This window comes from Cupressus sempervirens, chromosome 8, assembly GCF_028749045.1.
Source record: "Cupressus sempervirens isolate cs-2001-9-10 chromosome 8, ASM2874904v1, whole genome shotgun sequence".
Taxonomy (NCBI): Eukaryota; Viridiplantae; Streptophyta; class Pinopsida; order Cupressales; family Cupressaceae; genus Cupressus; species Cupressus sempervirens.
Window position 1 is genome coordinate 786318609 of NC_143125.1, and position 18460 is coordinate 786337068.

The 18460-nt window shown below is 33.7% G+C and overlaps 1 protein-coding gene across 1 annotated transcript; it reads left to right on the forward strand.

Annotated features, from left to right (window-relative positions):
* Window positions 1-13996: 13996 nt before the first annotated feature.
* LOC149544755 (F-box protein At5g46170-like) lies at window positions 13997-18148 on the forward strand. The gene is made up of 2 exons (XM_089795331.1): window positions 13997-15874; window positions 16972-18148. Exons 1-2 carry the CDS (start codon window positions 15319-15321, stop codon window positions 17475-17477), a joined length of 1062 nt encoding a protein of 353 aa, XP_089651457.1. The 5' UTR covers window positions 13997-15318; the 3' UTR covers window positions 17478-18148.
* Window positions 18149-18460: the final 312 nt, after the last annotated feature.

The window sequence follows — 18460 nt, forward strand, 5'->3', positions numbered from 1 at the left end:
AAGCTTGAAAATCACTCAGACGTGCTCAAAGTAATCACTTTTCATTTGAATGGCTCAAGAATGAATCAAATTTTACTTTTAAATGACAAAAGAAACTTTTGCATTTAATGCATTTTAGTACCTACACCTGTCACTCAGCTTCCAAATGTTTTTCAACTCGACATCCACTTGGCAACTATGTTTACTCGACATCTACTTACTTTGTTGATAACTTGGCATCCAAAGACAACTCAACATCATTGTTCAAATTTTAGTCTTAGCATCTTATCTTATGCTTGATTCTTCTTTTCAGTGCCTCTTTGTCTTGGGACTAATGTATGATATAACTTTGTATATCAGTCCCATATATCTCCCTTATGCTTAGTTTGATGAAGTGTGATCACTTGACCCTTTAGGTGAAGTGATCCCTTTTCTTGATGTACTGCATTCATCTTTCTTCTTCCAAGTCTTATTCATTTGTCCTCTTATGACATCAATCTTTTCTTTTCCTTTGTTGGCTTCAGTATTTGGTTCTTTGGACCTTGTAGGACAGTTCTTTCTGGTATGACCAATTTTTAAGCAACTGAAACATGTGGTTTGGCTCAACCATCTTTTATAGTTTCCCTTGAAATGTGTTCTTATGCAATTATGGGGTATATGTCCATATTCCTGACAATAGTGACAATTGTACCTGGTGTTATAATCCCAATGGTAGTGGCTTTCATTCCCTTTTGCTGGTTGATTTGATGTCCAAATGGGCTTTTATCTGCATTCAAATGCCATATGTCCATATTTCTTGCAATTACGACAATGTCTATCAAATCTTTGTGTTTTTGGGATTTTGGATCTACAATCTTGTGTCATATGTCCTTGCATTTTGCACTTGTGACAGTAACTCTTTCTTTTATGTGTGTTTGGCTGATTGATTCTTCTGCTCCTGCAAATATTAGCAGTATGTCCCTTTTTATTACAGTAATGAAAAGTGGATTTAAAATCCTTACCTTTGTCACTTCTTTCCTCAACACTCTTTGATGATTCACCAACTTCAGTGTTGTTGTATCCAAGTCCTGATGTATCATGGGTTGATCTTGTGAATTTTAAAAACTGTTCAAAGTACTTTATGGCTTCGCTTGACTTGTTGAGATTCTTTGCTATCTCCTTTTCTCTGTTCAATTCATTCTGTAATTGTTCATTCTGCATCCTCAAAGTAGAGATCTCAATATCTTTCATATTAAGTTCATGATGAAGGTTCATCATTTGAGCAAGTGTATCCATCTGCATGTTTAAGATCCTTGTTAATTCAGTACATTTTTCTTCCAGTCTATTTGCAAGATTTCTTTTGTCATCTTCCATCATGACTCTGTCCTCAACTACTCTTTTCTTTTGTTCAGTGACTTCACATAACATTATGGCCTGTGATTCATGTTCCATCTTGAGATATCTTATCTCATTTGCTTGAGCTTTGTTTTTCTCCATCAATTCTGCTATTGCTGCATCAAATTCTTTAGTGTCTCCATTGGAAAACACTTGTGTGTTATCAATCTCCTTGTAGTGTATGTCATTTTCAGCTATGGCTATCTCCTTTCTTCTTTTTAAAGATTTTCTTAATTCCACTCTAGCTTCCTCTACCTTTTGTAGAGTGAGATGTACATCTATCACCTGGTTTTTAATGATCTTTCCAAGTTTGAAAACTTCCATCCTTAGATCTTTTCCTCCAAGTTGTTAGGCTTTTCTTTGAGAGAAATTTAGCTCTGATACCAATTGTTGGATTATCTTATTGGAAAGAATGCTTCTGAGGGGGGGTGTGAATTAGAAGTACTAGCCTTTTTTCTGTTTCAAATCCTTAATAACATATTTTTGAAATGAACATGCATACATATAAATATTAAGCAATTATAAGAAACCAATATGCATCACCACATAACACTTAAGATTTGGTAACCCAGAAACCCTCCAGAAATAAGAAGGTAAAACTAGGGTGGGGATGATACTCACAAAATCACTGCAGTAATAACATTTGACCACTTCTGATGGTTTGCCCTGTTAAAGGCCTGCCTTGTCAAAGGGTTTACACTGTATCAATAGTGACCTGATTAAAATATTTACAAACACTTTATATGAAGTGTCACCCTGTCAAAGGATTTAGTCACCTAGTTAAAGGATCTATAAAATAGCTGCTAAGCTAACCTATCATCATAGGATTTCCTTTCTAATACAATGGCTAAATAGTATTAGGTATAATAAACTTGGTGGCTTACAATCCTTCGATTTCTGAATATAGGCACTTGATCTACTCTTTCTGATCTTGATCCTCTATGATCTGATTCTCTTCTCTTTGATATTAGTCTTCCTTATACACTTTTTTCATGCTCTCTCTATTCAATGTGATTTCATTTCCTTATAAAGACACTCGAAGACTTAGGGTTAGGTATGGATCTACGATCAATATTTAATCTCTAATTTTTTCTTATTCCTTGCACGTCTCTTATTGGTTGCATGCCTTCTCCATTTTTCTTATTGGATGCATGTAGATTGCATAGGAAATATAAATGATTTGATCTTATCACTTAAATCTTCTGAGATTTGCCTTATGTCGGCTATGAAAATGATTTACATCTGAGTTTGTGAAGTTTCAAACTCATATGTTGATTCTGAGTTACTTGGCACTTACTGCTTCTTGATGCTCGGTACCTTCTGTAACTCGGCTTCTATATATGCTCCTATCTTGCTTGGCATTGTTTAAGACTCAACACCTGAATAATTCTTGGTACTTAGATCATGCTCGACACCTTTACTCACTCGGCACTTGAAGATCACTTGGCACCTGATGAATTTCCTAACTTGGCACACATTGTGGCTCGGCATACACAGTGTACTCGGCTTCAATGTGAAAAGTGGTTAAGTGTATTGGCACTCAAGTGTCGAAACCATTTTTAGACTAACATTAACCACTAACAAAAATAACAATTATCATCTAGTGATTACAACCTTATTACAATCAATAATCCCTTATAGCTCAATACTGCCACAAGAAGCAATTATTGCATCACATCTTATGAAATCCCTAACCCTAAGCCTTTTTATACAAGCTTTTTTTGCTTACAAAATTAGGGTTACAATTATTCATCCAATAGAAAAAAATAGCAGTTGACTCCCTTTACAATAGTAGGATCATTTTTTTCTTTGGGGGCACTACCCCAAATAACCCTCATAGGGGTGTTGCCACTCGACCCCACCTTGTACTACGATAGGAAGCACACTTTGACCCTACAAGGGGTGCTTCCTCCAAACCCTTGTAGAAATAATCTAGAGGGGAGCTACATTGAATAAACCTCTTGAGTCTGATTAGGCTCCACATCACAAAAATCTCCCACTTGGAGACTAGTCATAGCATTGCTAAACTTGTAGCTCCCACTAGAATATCAAACCATGTTGGACTCTATTGTTCTTTTATTTTGTTTAGTCTAGAAGACTGACCAAAGCTAAAGAGGAGTTTGGCTTCTTGGTAAACATATATTTTAGATTATCATAAGGATGTATCTTCTCAAGCTTTCATTGTCCATCATCCAAAGCTAATTGAATGAAATGGTACCACAACTATATGTATTTTTTCTTTGAATGTAGAGCAGAATTCTTAGAAAGATGAATGGCACTTTGGCTATCTGTAAACAAATAATTATCCTTATGTGGGTGTCCTAATTCTTCCATGAAGAATTGAAGTCATATCATCTGCTTGGCTACCTTTGTAGTAGTAGCATACAATGCGTAGTGGATAAAGCATTCACCTTTTATAATCTAGAAACCTGGCTCACTGTTGCCCCACCAATAGTAAATAAATAACCTTTAGTACTCTATCTGGTATGAATATCCCCTACCAAATCTGAATCAACATAGCCTTGTAAGTCATTAGTAGAGCCCCCAAAGTGTAAACACTTACTGGATATTCCTCTCAAATATCTAAGAATCCATTTGACTTCATTCCAATTCTCAAGCCTTGAATGACTCATATACCTACTAACAACTCCCACTGCATGTGCAATATTTGGCCTAGTACATACCATAGCATACATGAAGCTTCCTATAACTGAAGCATAGGGTACTTGGACATTTTATCCTCCTCTTCCAATGTCTTTGGACACATTGTCTTAGTCAACTTTAAATGACTAGGCAAAGGTGTGCTGACAACTTTAGCATTCTCCATAGAGAAATGTTGCAACACCTTTGCAATATAATCAGCCTGAGATAAACTCAATTTTCTATTTTTCCTATCTCTACAAATCTTCATACCAAGGACTATTTTGCTGCCTCCAAATCCTTCATAGAAAATGAATGTGTTAACTATTCTTTTAACCCCTTAATATGATCCATGTTAGACCCAGATACAAGCATATTACAACATATAAACATAAAATAATGTAGTTGGCATCATCTAACCTCTTAAAATAAACACAATGATATGAATGACACCTATTCTATCCATGCTCATGCATAAAATTGTCAAATTTCATATACCATTGCCAAGGTGATTGCTTCAAGCCATATAAACATTTCTTCAATCTACACACTAAGTTCTCCTTACCTTTGACCTCAAATCCCTATGGTTGTACCATATATCCCATCATCCAAATCACCATGAAGAAAGGTTACTTTAATATCAAGCTACTCCAAATGAAAATCTTCAATAGCCACAATACTTAAAATATTACGAATAGAAGTCATTTTAACAATAGGAGAAAATATCTCATCAAAATCAATGCCCTTTTTTTGTGCAAATCCTTTTACCACTAACCTGGCTTTAAATCTTTTCTTACCTTCATCCTCTTCTTTCAACCTATAAGCCCATTTATTCTATAGAACCCTTTTACCTATAGGCAACTTGCATAAATCCCAAGTCTTATTTTTTAGCAAAGAGTCCATTTCTTCTTTCATTGCAGACTCTCACGAAATCTTTGAATGCACATATATAGCTTCATCATAACATTCAGGTTCACCAGCATCAATTAGTAAAATAGAATAAAAAGAGGGAGAAAAAATTTATGGAGATCTACTTAGCCTTGTTGACCATCTAATATTCACTAGGGTGTGTGGTATTTGTTGTTGCGATTGTTGCAAAGCATGGGGGACTTCTAGAACATCTTCATTTTGAGTATCATCTAGCACTACATAATTATTTTCTTTATTCTCATGTTTTTGTAACAGATCTTTGTACAACACTTTCTCATTGAATATGACATCCCTACTTCTTATAATTTTATGATTTTCAAAATCCCAAAGTCTATAACCAAATTCATCAATTCCATATCCAAAAAATACATTTTTCTTTGACTTAGCTTCCAACTTGGTTTTATTTAAATCTATATGTGCAAATGCTTCACAACTAAAGGTTCTGAGAAAAGAATAACTTAGCTTCTTACCAATCCATGCTTCCTTTGGAATACCATAGCCCAAAAGAGTAGAGAGACCTCTATTAATAAAATATACGATAGTATTGATAGCCTTCACCCACGTGTTTAAGGGCAACCTAGCATGCAACCTCATGCTCCTTGTACTCTCCATTATTGTCATGTTCATGCATTTAGCCACTCCATTTTCTTGTGGAGTCCTTGGAATATTTGTTTGTCTTCAAATACCATTAGTGGAGCAATAATCTTCAAATTCATGACTATAATTCTCACCACCATTATCATATCTGAGACATTTTAATCTTTTACCAGTCTCATTTTCAACTAAGCATTTCCATCTCTTAAAAATTTGAAATACATCAGATTTTTATCTAAGGAAACAAACCCATACTTTTCTAGTTGCATCATCAATGAATGTAACATAATAATTAGAGACACTAAGGGAAGATATCTAAGATGGTCCCCATACATCTATATGCACAAGCTCTAATTTCTCATTTTTATTTTCCTTCCCACTCTTCACAAAACTCACTCTCTTTTTTTTTTCCATACACACAGCTTTCACATAAATTCATATTGACACATTTCAGACCTGATAAAACTTTTTTTGAATAATTAATTTCATACCTTTCCCCTCATGTTCCCAAATCAGTGGTGTCATAGCGTTTTATCAAAATCTAGCAACTGTTTGTTCTCCCTACTCAACTACAGTAACTATTTCTGAACATTCATTTTTCTCTTAAACAATTAAAGTAGAAGGAGCACTATGACCTGTACAAAGATATAAGGTGCTTACTTTCACACATTTTTCTACTATAAGGGAGCCTTTTGAAACCTTCCATTTTTTATAATTAAAAGTAACTATGCAACCCCCATCATTGAATTGCCCTGCTGAAATTAAATTCCTTCTAGTCTTGGAACATGTCTTACCTCATGTAGTAGCCAATGATTCCCATTTTGCATCTTAATCTTAACTTTTCACTTTCCAACAATCTAACAAGGTTCATTATCCCCTAAATAAACAAGCCCAAAATCTACTTGGACATAATCAATAAAATAACCTCTATGGGGTGTAGTATGAAACAAAGCTCCAAAATCTAAAACCCAAGAATCATCAACACTTTCTAAAGAAAGAAGCAAAGCATCCTCTTTGGATTTTTTACTTACCACATTTTCCTCCTTGTTTCCTTTTGGTTTATCTCCTTCATCATTCTTTCGAGTCCAACAATATTTCTTCTTATGCCTTGGTTTCCAACAGTGCCAACAATCTCTTGGTCATCTGGATTGAGACCTCTTCCCCTTTGATTTTCCTCTTGATTTCCCACGATTTCCAAAATTGTTTCCTCTCTCAATCATTATGCCTCTTCTTTGTGCATTCAAAGCTCTTCCTTATGTAGATCCACCTAAGGTTTTCCTATGAGTTTCCTTACTTAGAATAACACCAATCACATCACCAAATTTTAGGTTATTAGATCCAGAAACAAAAATACTCACAATCATTACCAAGCCATTCCAAATTTTAGGCAAAGGACACAAAATCAAGAGAGTCGTAATTTCTTCATCAAAATTGACATTCATAAAAGATAACTAACTAGTAACTTTATTAAACTCATTTATATGATTTGCAATAGATCAACTTCCTACCATCTTCATATCAAATAGACGCTTCATAAGAAACCTTGTTTGAAGTGAGGGCTTTCCATACAATTTCGCTAGGGTTTGCATCAACTCTTTCGACATCTTCACATTTGTAATGTTAAATGTCACCGATGATGCCAAGTGTAATCAAATACTTTCAAGTTCCTTTCTATCTAAAATCTCCCGGTCCTCATCTATCATAGTTCCCTGTTTCTTAGTTTTTCCTTCCAATGGCTTCCATAAATCCTTATGATAAAGATAGTCCTCGATTTGAATTTTTCATAACTGAAAGTTCTACCTATTAAACTTCTCAACCTTTGGCTTACCCTTGTCTACCTTTTCTCCCACTCAACCATGAGACTTTCCTGCAAAGGACAACTAGGAAAAAAAAACACTGGCTCTAGTACCACTTGTTAGGAATAACTAGGACAAAAAAAAAAAATTTACATGCAAATATAGCAAATATCATAAAATAATAAATTGCATAGAAGAGAACACAAGACACCAAGATTTAATATGGTTCACCCAATCCCTAGGTTACATCCACCAAATAGCGAATCCAATATTATTATTATCCAGCAATTACAACTTGATTACAATCTGTAATCCCTTACAACTCATACCACCGCAAGAATAAATTATCGCATCACATCTTATGAAATCTCTAACTATACAAGCTTTTGTCTCTTAAAAAATTAGAGCTAGAATAAGTCATCTAATAGAAAAATAATAGCTAATGCCCTTTACAATAGTAGAGTCTAAAAACCCCCATGGGGGCATCGCCCCTCAACCCCACCTTCTACTGTGACAGGGAGCACACCTTGGGCATTGCCCTAGGACCTCGCAAGGGACACAATCCATTGACCCCATCTTGGGGTGATACCCCCAAACCCTTGTATAAATAATCTAGGGGGAAACCACACCATATAAACCTCTGAATCTAAATAGGCTCCACATCACAATAATCTCCCACTTGGAGACTGATCAAACTGTACAACAATAACAGGTCCTTGTTAGAGCAATAAGCCCTATTAAAAGCCTCAACCCTGTTATGAGTTTCTACAATATATACAAAATGTTTTACAAGTTAACCCCACTACCCAAACATGTAACTTACAATTTAATTCCTTGATACAAAAAGATAGATACAAAAACCTCTTGCTTGCTATTGATATCTTCAATATCTGATATGTCATTGTTGCTAATCAAGAAATTCGTAATTCTCTAATTGTACATCAGAATTTGCATCACATAAAGTTTCCATAGTCTTCACAAAAAGAACACACTACTTTGCATATATCTTATAACTTACACACAACTTTACATATTGCAATCTTTCCTTTATACCTTTACAATTTACAAATTATTGTCCAATCGACCTTCAAGGTTTCACATGCTTGGAAAAATACAAAACTAACTCTTGCTCACTTAGGGTTAACATCTAGGATGTCATTCCTAATTAGTTAAGTAATAATTTCATAAATAAAATAATTCCTTAACTCATAATTATTTCATAAACAAAATAATTCCTTAACTCATAATTACCCATTTATTGTTATGTTCAGTTCTATCTGTATATTGTCGCAACTAGTAAGTCTCTCATGTCTTCTTTCCTATTGACTATACTGACATGGGCACTTACATATGTCATCCTGACACTCTGTATTATTTTTACCTAACTGCGCAAGTGCTAATAATGCTTATGTAATCCATACATATCAAAATTGTTTATGTTCTATTACATAAACTATCTTGTACTTAGACAAATTTCAAGTCCATCTATAGATAATTCCTTCTTCATACAAGATATATGTTGACATAAATGACAACTCTAACTATTTTACAACATATCCTACTTAGCCCAATTGCCAACAAAGATTCCCAACTTTCTACTATGGTTGGATGTTGACTTGTTGGATGTGTGTCTATGTACCTCTAATTTTTTATCTTGAGCTTGGTTTCCCCCTTTACTGGATAATTTTCTATGGGTTTAGAGGGCTTTCCTATGCTCATTGGCTATGAAAAAGTGTTGATTCCCATGTGGTGTGCTTGAATTTTTTTTGTTTTCTTTTGTCTTGACTTTTTTGATGATTGAGTCCTCTCCTATTGAGGTGGAGTTATGGTTCATGATCTAGGAGGTGAAGGATTCCCCAATAGAGAAAGAGGGTAGTTGAGCTACCACCGGAGATGGATTTGATGGCTAGAAAAGTCTCTTCTTTAGCATTAGTATGGTTATCCTTTTTTCCCATACTTTGATTTAGGTGGAACCTTTTGTTATAGAGGTAGGGAGGGAGGCTAGAATGAGTTGGAAGATCTTTGAGAAGGTTGATCTGAATTAGTGGTCTAGTGATTCTTGGTTTTATAAAAAAAAAGATAGTCTACTTGGTGCCTGATTTTGGAAACTAGATTTTTTGGGAATGAATTTTCCATGTTTATTTTATTCCTATACTAGATGTTTGTTGGTAGTTTTAAAGGGCTCACATGTGTCCTTTGTTATTGGTTTTGGTTAAAATTTCAACTTTTGTGGGGATATTTGACAATGTCGACCATGGTTGGTGGTTGAGTCACATCCGGACCTTTGTCTTTGACAAAGGTAGACCTATTTTGTTATTCATGCTTGATGTTGGACACTAGGTTTCTTTGCTCTTATTGTTCAAAAAGCCAACACCTTCTTGTTGTTTTTTTATCAAAAATAAATCCAAACTTTAACACTCTACCAAATTATAAGCCTCAATTGATCTAGATTTAGGTATATAAACAATAAATCAATAAGTTAGGGTGTTGTGGGTAATAGTTTTGTTGATCAAAAAGATATCTATAAGGGCATTCTTATTGCATAGTATAGGAGCTTGGTTGGGGACGAGACGACATTTTGAAAGAATATAGAACATATACATGAAATTAGGTATATCACAAACCATCATAAGGAAGTAGAGCCTCTGGTTAAAGTAGCATATACACTAGTAGTTGAATATACTAACATCTTATTTACTTAATCCTATGTCTTCTATTATTTTTTCCATAATTTTTTTAATGTTACTATTTAATTCTATTTTTTATTATTCATTTATCATTGAGATATAGTTTTTATTATAATTATATCTCAATATAGTATTTTTTATTTAATATTATAAAGTGAATGGTGTAAGACAAGAGCCTACAACACAATGACAAGTTATGAACCTCTCACATGGAGGATCTTGGGTTTGAGTCTACTTGAACTTAATACATAATAATAATTAATTTGAATAAATAATAAATAATCAAGTCTTCAACCCATTACCTATCAAAAAACTAAAAATAAATAAAGTGAATGGTGTAAATAGGAATAAGAAGGAAAAATCTAAGCATAAGTACATAGCATTAAATGTGGGGGATTAGGCTTCTTTAGTAGAAGTTACTGTAAAATGTTTCTATCAAATACTTTAAAGGATTTCTAATATACTTCAACTACAAACATAAAAAATTGCTTTATTGGATCGGCATTCAACTAGGAAGGCCAAGTGCACTTAAACTCAAAAGAAATCCAAAATGTGTCTTGGGTTTTTTATGAGAAACTATTTAGGGAAGACAAGCATTGATAAGATATGCAATTGGTTTTAGAAGATATCTTTGAAGATGTCATACCAAGGAAGGTGGATCTATAATACAATCATTTTATTAATTGAAACCTTTATATTAAATATTTAGAACATGGTGTTTTTTTTCTGGCCCCTAATAAATGTCCTAGATTTGATGGGTTATCAAGTGAATTTTATCAAACCTTATGTAAGAAATATTTCTCTTTAGTATACTTAGAAGCTATAAATGAAGGGTCCCTAGGTCCATATATTAATATAGGATTAATAAAGTCTCTTTCTAAAGGGGAAATATGAATCACATATCTAGATGACAACCTATCACATTAATTAACACTTCTTACAAAATCATTGCAAAAACTTTAGCTAGTAGGATCAAACTATGACCAAGACATGATAGTTAGACCCAAACAAATTAGGTTTCTTGGTGGAAGATTCAATATGGTCAATCTAGTTCTAGTAGGGGTGGCATGTGAATGCGCTCAATAATGTAAACTTTTTTTTTGGTTAAGATAGACTTTGATAAAGCATATGATAGAATACAATGGGGTTTTATTACAAAGATATTGTAGTAGATTGGGTTTGGTCTTGAATTTTGTAAGCATATTTAGATGTTATTTAAAGACTCCAATCCTTAATTAAGGGTCAATAATGCATTGTTTGGTCCATTTTCTTTACAACACTCAATAAGGTAAGGTTGCCCCTTGTCTTCGTTTCTCTATTTTTAGCTACTAACACCCTCAACTATCTTTTGGGAAAATGCAATCTCTCCCTAACAATTCAATGGTCATTAATTCAATTTTTTCTTATGAAATTCTATTGTTTATCCATAATTTTGAATTTGAAATCAAACATGTGTTGAAGGTATTAGGTTTGTTGCACTCTTAACTAGCTCATCATAAAACTATGTTTTTCATGATCCAACCTAATTACATGTCAAATCAACAACTTGTATCACATCCATTGGAATGAACTCAAGTAATGGGTCATTTCCATGTATTCCTTATGTAATTTTATTGTCTTTCTTCATTAATAATAATAAAAAGTATTACCTACCAAGTATGTAATTCCACATACCTTAGCTTTATCTCCAGTATTTCTTAACCCCAAGATTTAATTATATCTAATGCAAGGATAGATTAAAATCACATTTGGAGCATGTCCCATTAGTTGATTACTTACACAATAAATAAAAATAATGATGCCTAAAAAGGTTTTAGACCAATTGTCTTAGATTATTCACACAAAGCCATACTATATGTGCTACATTTTTATCTTTAAAATATTAATGGTATTAGATTTCCACAATCCATAATTCTAAACAATGTTGTTATTAGGTTATAATTTGTAGTAGTCTTTTGCTTCAATATTTGGAATTGCACTCTATGATCTATAATCAAGATAGTAAAGATCATAAGATCACATAAAGTCTCACTCTGTGAGCAACCATCAAGATAGTAGAGATCATAAGATCACAAAAATATGTTGATACAACATAAAATTGCTACATAATCTAATCTACAAACAACACTGACTTGAAAATATTTTTATCAAGGCGCAAGTTTTGATATTGTGATTATTTTTGTCGAGGCTACCCTTAATATCTTTAAAATATTTGATTGTGGTGTAGAAAAAAGTAGAAAATTGTTAATAGATCAAAATATTAAATGTTAATCCACAAATTTGAAGTAAAACAAAATTGTGTAGGATACAATCTTAAATCTCAATTGACATGTCTAATCATGCACTCACTTGTTTGAAAATATTGTCCAATGGATGCTAACATTTAGAATAAAATAAGATATTTAAAACTTTTTTGATGGTCACACTTTGAAAAGTATTTGCTTAAATGTATATTTAAATTCAAAATGAGGATTCACCATTTGTTTGGTTGTCTTATTTTTAAATTCTAGTTAACTAAGTTATAATTATGATAGACAACTACACATAATTATTATATAATAAGTAAATGTTACAATGAAATTTACTTTGTTTTAACTTATATAAGTTGTACGTTTATTTATTTATTTTTAAAGTGTTATCTAATTGTCATATTTAAAACATGGTTGTTTTATAAATTTTTAAATTTAAAGAATGTGGATAATGAATAGTTTGTATCAAGTATTCCATTTGAAGGCCAACTTAATTTCAAATGATTTTTGTCTTCTATAAGTTGATACAATTTGTCCATAACACAAAAATAAATGTATTATGTGGTGTTTTATGTATCAAAATCTTACCTTTTAGGGGATGTTTCTAGCATATGGGCCTCTCTTTGGTCCACAATGTCTTGTGTGTAGGCTATAATCTTATGAGCTAGCATTTTGGATTTTGCTCAAGTTGGGGATTATTGTCTCTAGTTTCATTATTTTCTTGAATTGTTTGGTTGTGAACCCATTCTTTTGTTAGGGTAATTTTGTTCTTCCTTCTTGAAGTTCACAAATTCTACAAATAGTTAAAGTTAATATTCTATTTTATTAATAAAAAGAAGAAAAAAATCATCTAATTTTTTATTGATAATATTCTTTTTAAATATAGACAAGAGCCTACAATATAATGCCAAATTGTAAATCTTTTATTTAAGAAATATTGAATTTGAATTTAATAAATAATAATAACAACTAATAAAATTTCTTTAAAATAAATAATAATCATGCCCATTAATTATTGAAAATTTTCCCCATTTAAAAATTAAAAATATCTACATAACTTCTATATGTCTTCTAATCATACTCTTTATTTGATTTGTCTATACATGTATAAAACAATTTGAAAAAAAAAAAAAAAACTATTATGAAAGAGAAAAACTATAACCCAAATTAATTTTAATTTTAAAAAAAACTAAGAAGATAATTATTTGAAGGGGCTCATGCTAGTTAGTGTTTTGGCATGGGTCCAATGATGTCACCCAAACAAACATAAAGACAAAACGAGAGATATCTCTATTAATGAGTATCCCCACAACCACTCATGCCCCATCACCTTTTAATATCCTCTAAGGTTATATAGAATATTTCTTAAGAAACCTAAAAATAATTACTTTAGAATCCAATGCACGCACATATTTTATAAACTAATACCTAGAGAGAAAACATTAAAATTAAGCTTTTTAAATTTTATTAAAATTTAACAAAAACAAGTTCAAACATAAATGAGTAAATTAATTTAGATTGAGTGGGTAAGTCTAATGTAGAAGGAACTTAGTTGGAATTAGACTAATTAAATTAATTTGAAATTGAAAATACAACGTTTATTTTGTTTTATTTTAATTGAATCAGCCCTATCTTGAAAGATTTAGGTGGATTGGTTTCCTTCCTAATGACAGCTCAATTGAGAAGGATTTTTAATTTAAATATAGACGTTATAATCTACTTAAAGACATCAAACCTTAGTTGAACCAGGGTTAGTTGATTCTGAGCAAGGTGGATGGTGACGTCATATGGGATAATGATTTCTTTTTCTTTTTGGATTTTGCAGGGGTTGCAGATGGAGCGCGGGGAAGCTCAAGAGGTGGGTGTGTCCCTACAAAAAATTGAATAAATGCACCGTGATGAAGCAGATCTGCAGCCCTGCACATCTGCTTCTCTGAAGCATCATTAAAATCCACGTTTAGTGAGCCAAATGTCAATAGGAATGGTCTAGAATGCCCGAGAAGTAGGCTAACAAACTGTAATTTATAGATATATTCTTAGGATTGGTCTGGATCCAGATGTTTTGTGCTAAAATTGAGTTCGGTGTTGTCTGAAATGGCGTTTGGATCTATGGCAATGAAGAAATTATGAAGGTTTGTTTTGGAATTTGGAAGAGGCTTCTTAAAGTTGCGGTTGCTGTAATGTATTGAGGAGTGGATAAATCGAAGTGGTTTCGAAGACAAATAAGAGTTTTGTATAGATTTTAATGAACGAAAAAATTGGATTGATTGAATGGAAGAAAAGCTACAAAAGCAACAGTACAGAGCATTGACGTTTTGAGGTGCCGTGAGTTGAGTATCTGCTAGTTTTAGAGGTGTAATGGTCAAGCATGAAATTTTTTTATGATTTTTGAGATTTTGCGCTGGATTGGTAGTCGGTGGATGAGGATTGGGAGGGAAAGCTGTTGAATATATGGTGTAGAGGAAGATTGGGTATTCGGGAGATAGGACGGGTTTGGGTATCGTGGAAGATGCTGGAAAAATGCAGGAAAGTGGATATGCATTTAGACTAAAAGATTGAGGAAATTCTAGATCAGTGTTAAAGATTTCCAGTCGAATGCGTTTTGTGGTAGTTTTTCTATATTAGGTTGCGTTTGGAATCTTCGGATAAATGTTGCCTGGAATTGAATATATTTTATTCTGGAATGGGCAAGTAGAAGTGTTCTTCCGAGTCTGAATGATGTGGGTGTATTTCAACAGAATCTAAAAACGAATGGGACTGAAGAGCAGATGAAGATTAGAAATCAATTGAATTTCTGAGGGCTTTTGGAGGCGGCATGGTTCGGGGTGATCGTCTCTGAAGTTATTAAATTGAGTGATATATAAGACTTTGAACGGATCAATTAGTATATTTAGTGGATCATACTGTATTTATTTGTTTACATGATTGTTCATATAGGCATACAAGTTCAAGATTTATTGTTCTACTGCTAGGTTGTAACTGTAGATATCTAGGTATCTTAAAAGGAAGTGTGTTTGAGGCATCGAAGGTTTGCTTGGTATTTAAGAAATCTAATACGTTGATCCAAAAATGGGATTTAATGCATCTATGGACCATTTTGAGAGGCTCCCCGATTCAGTTTTGCTTGTAATTTTCAACAAATTTGGGGATATCAAGGCCCTAGGCCGATGTTGCGCTGTGTCAAAGAGGTTCTGTAACATAGCCCTACAAGTACAAAATGTAGTTGTTAAGGTTGACTGTGTGATATCAAGTGAAGAAACTAGCGGCAACAGCAGTACCAAGAATAGGGGAATTTGGAGCAACCTGATGAGATTCATGTCAGGTGGTGTTTTTAGGCCATTACAGGCTTTGCAAGGTATCTTGGGTCCAAAAAAGTCCATTGTTCCAGAGGTTTCTCATCATTCTCCCGGTGAAGTTTTGAAGAGTTTCAAAGAGGTTCAAAATCTGAGGATTGAACTGCCTGGTGGTGAGCTGGGTATTGATGATGGCGTGCTGCTTAAGTGGAAGGCAGAGTTTGGGACGACTCTAGAGAGCTGTGTTATTCTTGGAGCTTCTTCGGTTTTGAATCCTACCAAGGACAAGAGAGACCAGAACTGTGATTTGGAGAAGCTAGCCCTTCTTCAAGGTAAGGATTGATTTTGGCAAATCGAAATTAATATAATTTTTTTTGTTTTTCTTCTAGGGGTTTATTTCCAGTTTGTTATGTTTGATTTTATTTTTGGATTATATGTAAGATGCGCGATGCTTCGGATGAGTAGTCTCACCAATTTTTTTACTTGGAAAAAATCTTGTCCGAACAAGTCTGGGAGTAATTTTCCTGCCAATAAGGAATCTTGTCAGAATTTAGGTGTGGCTGCTTCTGCGATTTTAGTTTACTTGTCATCAGATTCTGAGGTAGCCATACTCCAAATCCGAATGGTAATCAGACTAGTTTTGGTGAACATGATAATAGTTAGTAGGCACACGGATTTTAGCTTAAAACATCATGAAATTTGGGGTAATCCTAATGGTTATTGTGCTTGTTTTGGCGAATAAACATGATAATCCTTGGTTAGCATGTCCGTTTCTCTGGCTTTGAAGTTAGCTTTTGTTAGAATGGTGAAAATAAGATCTTTAAATAATGTGTTTATGCAGCTGTTTGTAGGTGTTACGTTTAATCCTGTAAAAATTTCAAGATAAGTATGATTTACAATCGTAGTACTGGAGTTTGTTTTGGAGCGCTGTGCCTGGTTGCTTGTGATATAATATATACACTGTCAGATTTCTAAGTGAATTGTTACCTTCATTTCGAAATTCTTGTGACTGTTCAGTTTTTGAAGATCCTATAAATGAACGTTGTTCATTTATTGCCGACGGTCGCAGATTCTACAAAACATGTGCAATCCGAGGACTGAGTTTTTACAGATAGATAATCTTGAGTTTGTGCATGTTTTCCATTCAGTCTGTAACCTATGATGGTCTGTAAGATAATGGACAGTTTACATGGGTTCTGGGGAGAGGGTGAAAAGCTGTTTTGAATTTCTAGGAGGTTCAGATCCTAAAGGAAAAGAGGTGCAATACAAGGGGCTCTATTTTTCACTTTCTCTTCTGCATTTAGAAGTTCAACTTATCTTTCAGTATATTAGTTTGGCATAAAATTATAAATATCATATTTTAGTTTGTTTCTTTCTTATCTTTTATTTGGGACGTCTGATTCCAATCTGAATGGCAATTCCAATGTAGAAAATGGAGCTTCAGATGATGAGGACACTGGAAATGTAACTGAGTCCTTTTATACAAATGGGGGCTTGAAGTTGAAACTGAGAGTGGTTTGGACAATCAGCTCCCTCATTGCTGCTTCTGCAAGGCATTATCTTCTTCAGCATATCATATCAGAGCACCCCACCCTGGAAACTCTTGTTCTTACCGACTCTGATCGACAGGGAGTATTGTGCATGAACAAAAACCAATTGGAAGAATTTCGTGAAAAACCTCTGATTGTATCTGCTTCATCTAACAGAACCCAAATCCCTGCACTCAACATGAAGCTTTGGTATTCACCATCTCTTGAGCTACCATGTGGAATGGTTTTAAAGGGTGCGACCCTGGTTGCAATCCGCCCTAGTGATCATCCACTCTGCATGGAAACTGATGGGCTTTTGGTTGGCGCTTTTGAGGGACCATTCAAGACTGCAGCCAACCTTCTTGCAAAGCAGAGGACATATCTTTTGGAGATGAATTCTTTCTAGATTCCTAAGAAAAGGTTATTGACTTGGCTGTTTCAAGATCTTCTGGGACAAAGGTTATCAAGCTCCAATTTAGTTGTTATCAAAATCAGTTTTCGATCAGGCCTCTGAATTGTCTGCTTACTAAAATTGCCTGATCAAGAGAAAGTGAATGAATCATTTTGCATCATAAAAAGACTGGTATGATGCTTGCATACTTTCAATACATGCCTTCTTCCACCCTTGACTGAAATTTGTAACAGATCTGCTATGCTGTTTGGACTTGCATACCAGCTCAGCACGATGATATATGATAGAACACTTAGCTGTTCTCGATGATATTTGTGAGGAGTAGATGGTGAAGGAATCGTGTAGAGGTCGTGTTATAATTTTTCTCGTCCTTGAAGATATTGCACCACTTGACCATAAAATTTCAAGGCCAAGGTGCTCTTTGACAAGCCTCCATAAGAATGTAGAAGCTCAAATAATTAGTCAACCAAAGTCAATTTCATAATTAAGCATCACTTCAGAGCATAAGTTTGATATGGGTGGGGCAAATCCATATTCAGTCTTCAACACAAAAGTACTTCAATAAAATGGCTTAGTTGTGAGGTCCCAAATAGATTTATGTAATAAGCTTGGCATAATGTATCATTACCATCTTGTAAATATATCATCGTTTTTCCAGAGCAACATTTCAACTTGTTTCTTGCTTTTCTTCAACTAATACTTCATATTTACTGGGTCTCGGCACTAGCCATTTCATTAGTTAACTGGATATCATTGGAAACTAGTATTTTACTGTTATGATACTGTCGTATGTACCTCTGAAATTCTATTGGACATTTATTTGAAGAATGATACAAGAAAAATGAAGCTATTGATTTTTGTTATAATTGACCTTCGAATGTAAATAAGGCAACTAAAAGGTACAGGATCATTATGTTTGCAGACCTTGATCTAGCATCTAACAGATTGAGCATCTTCATTATAATTGAAACTTGATT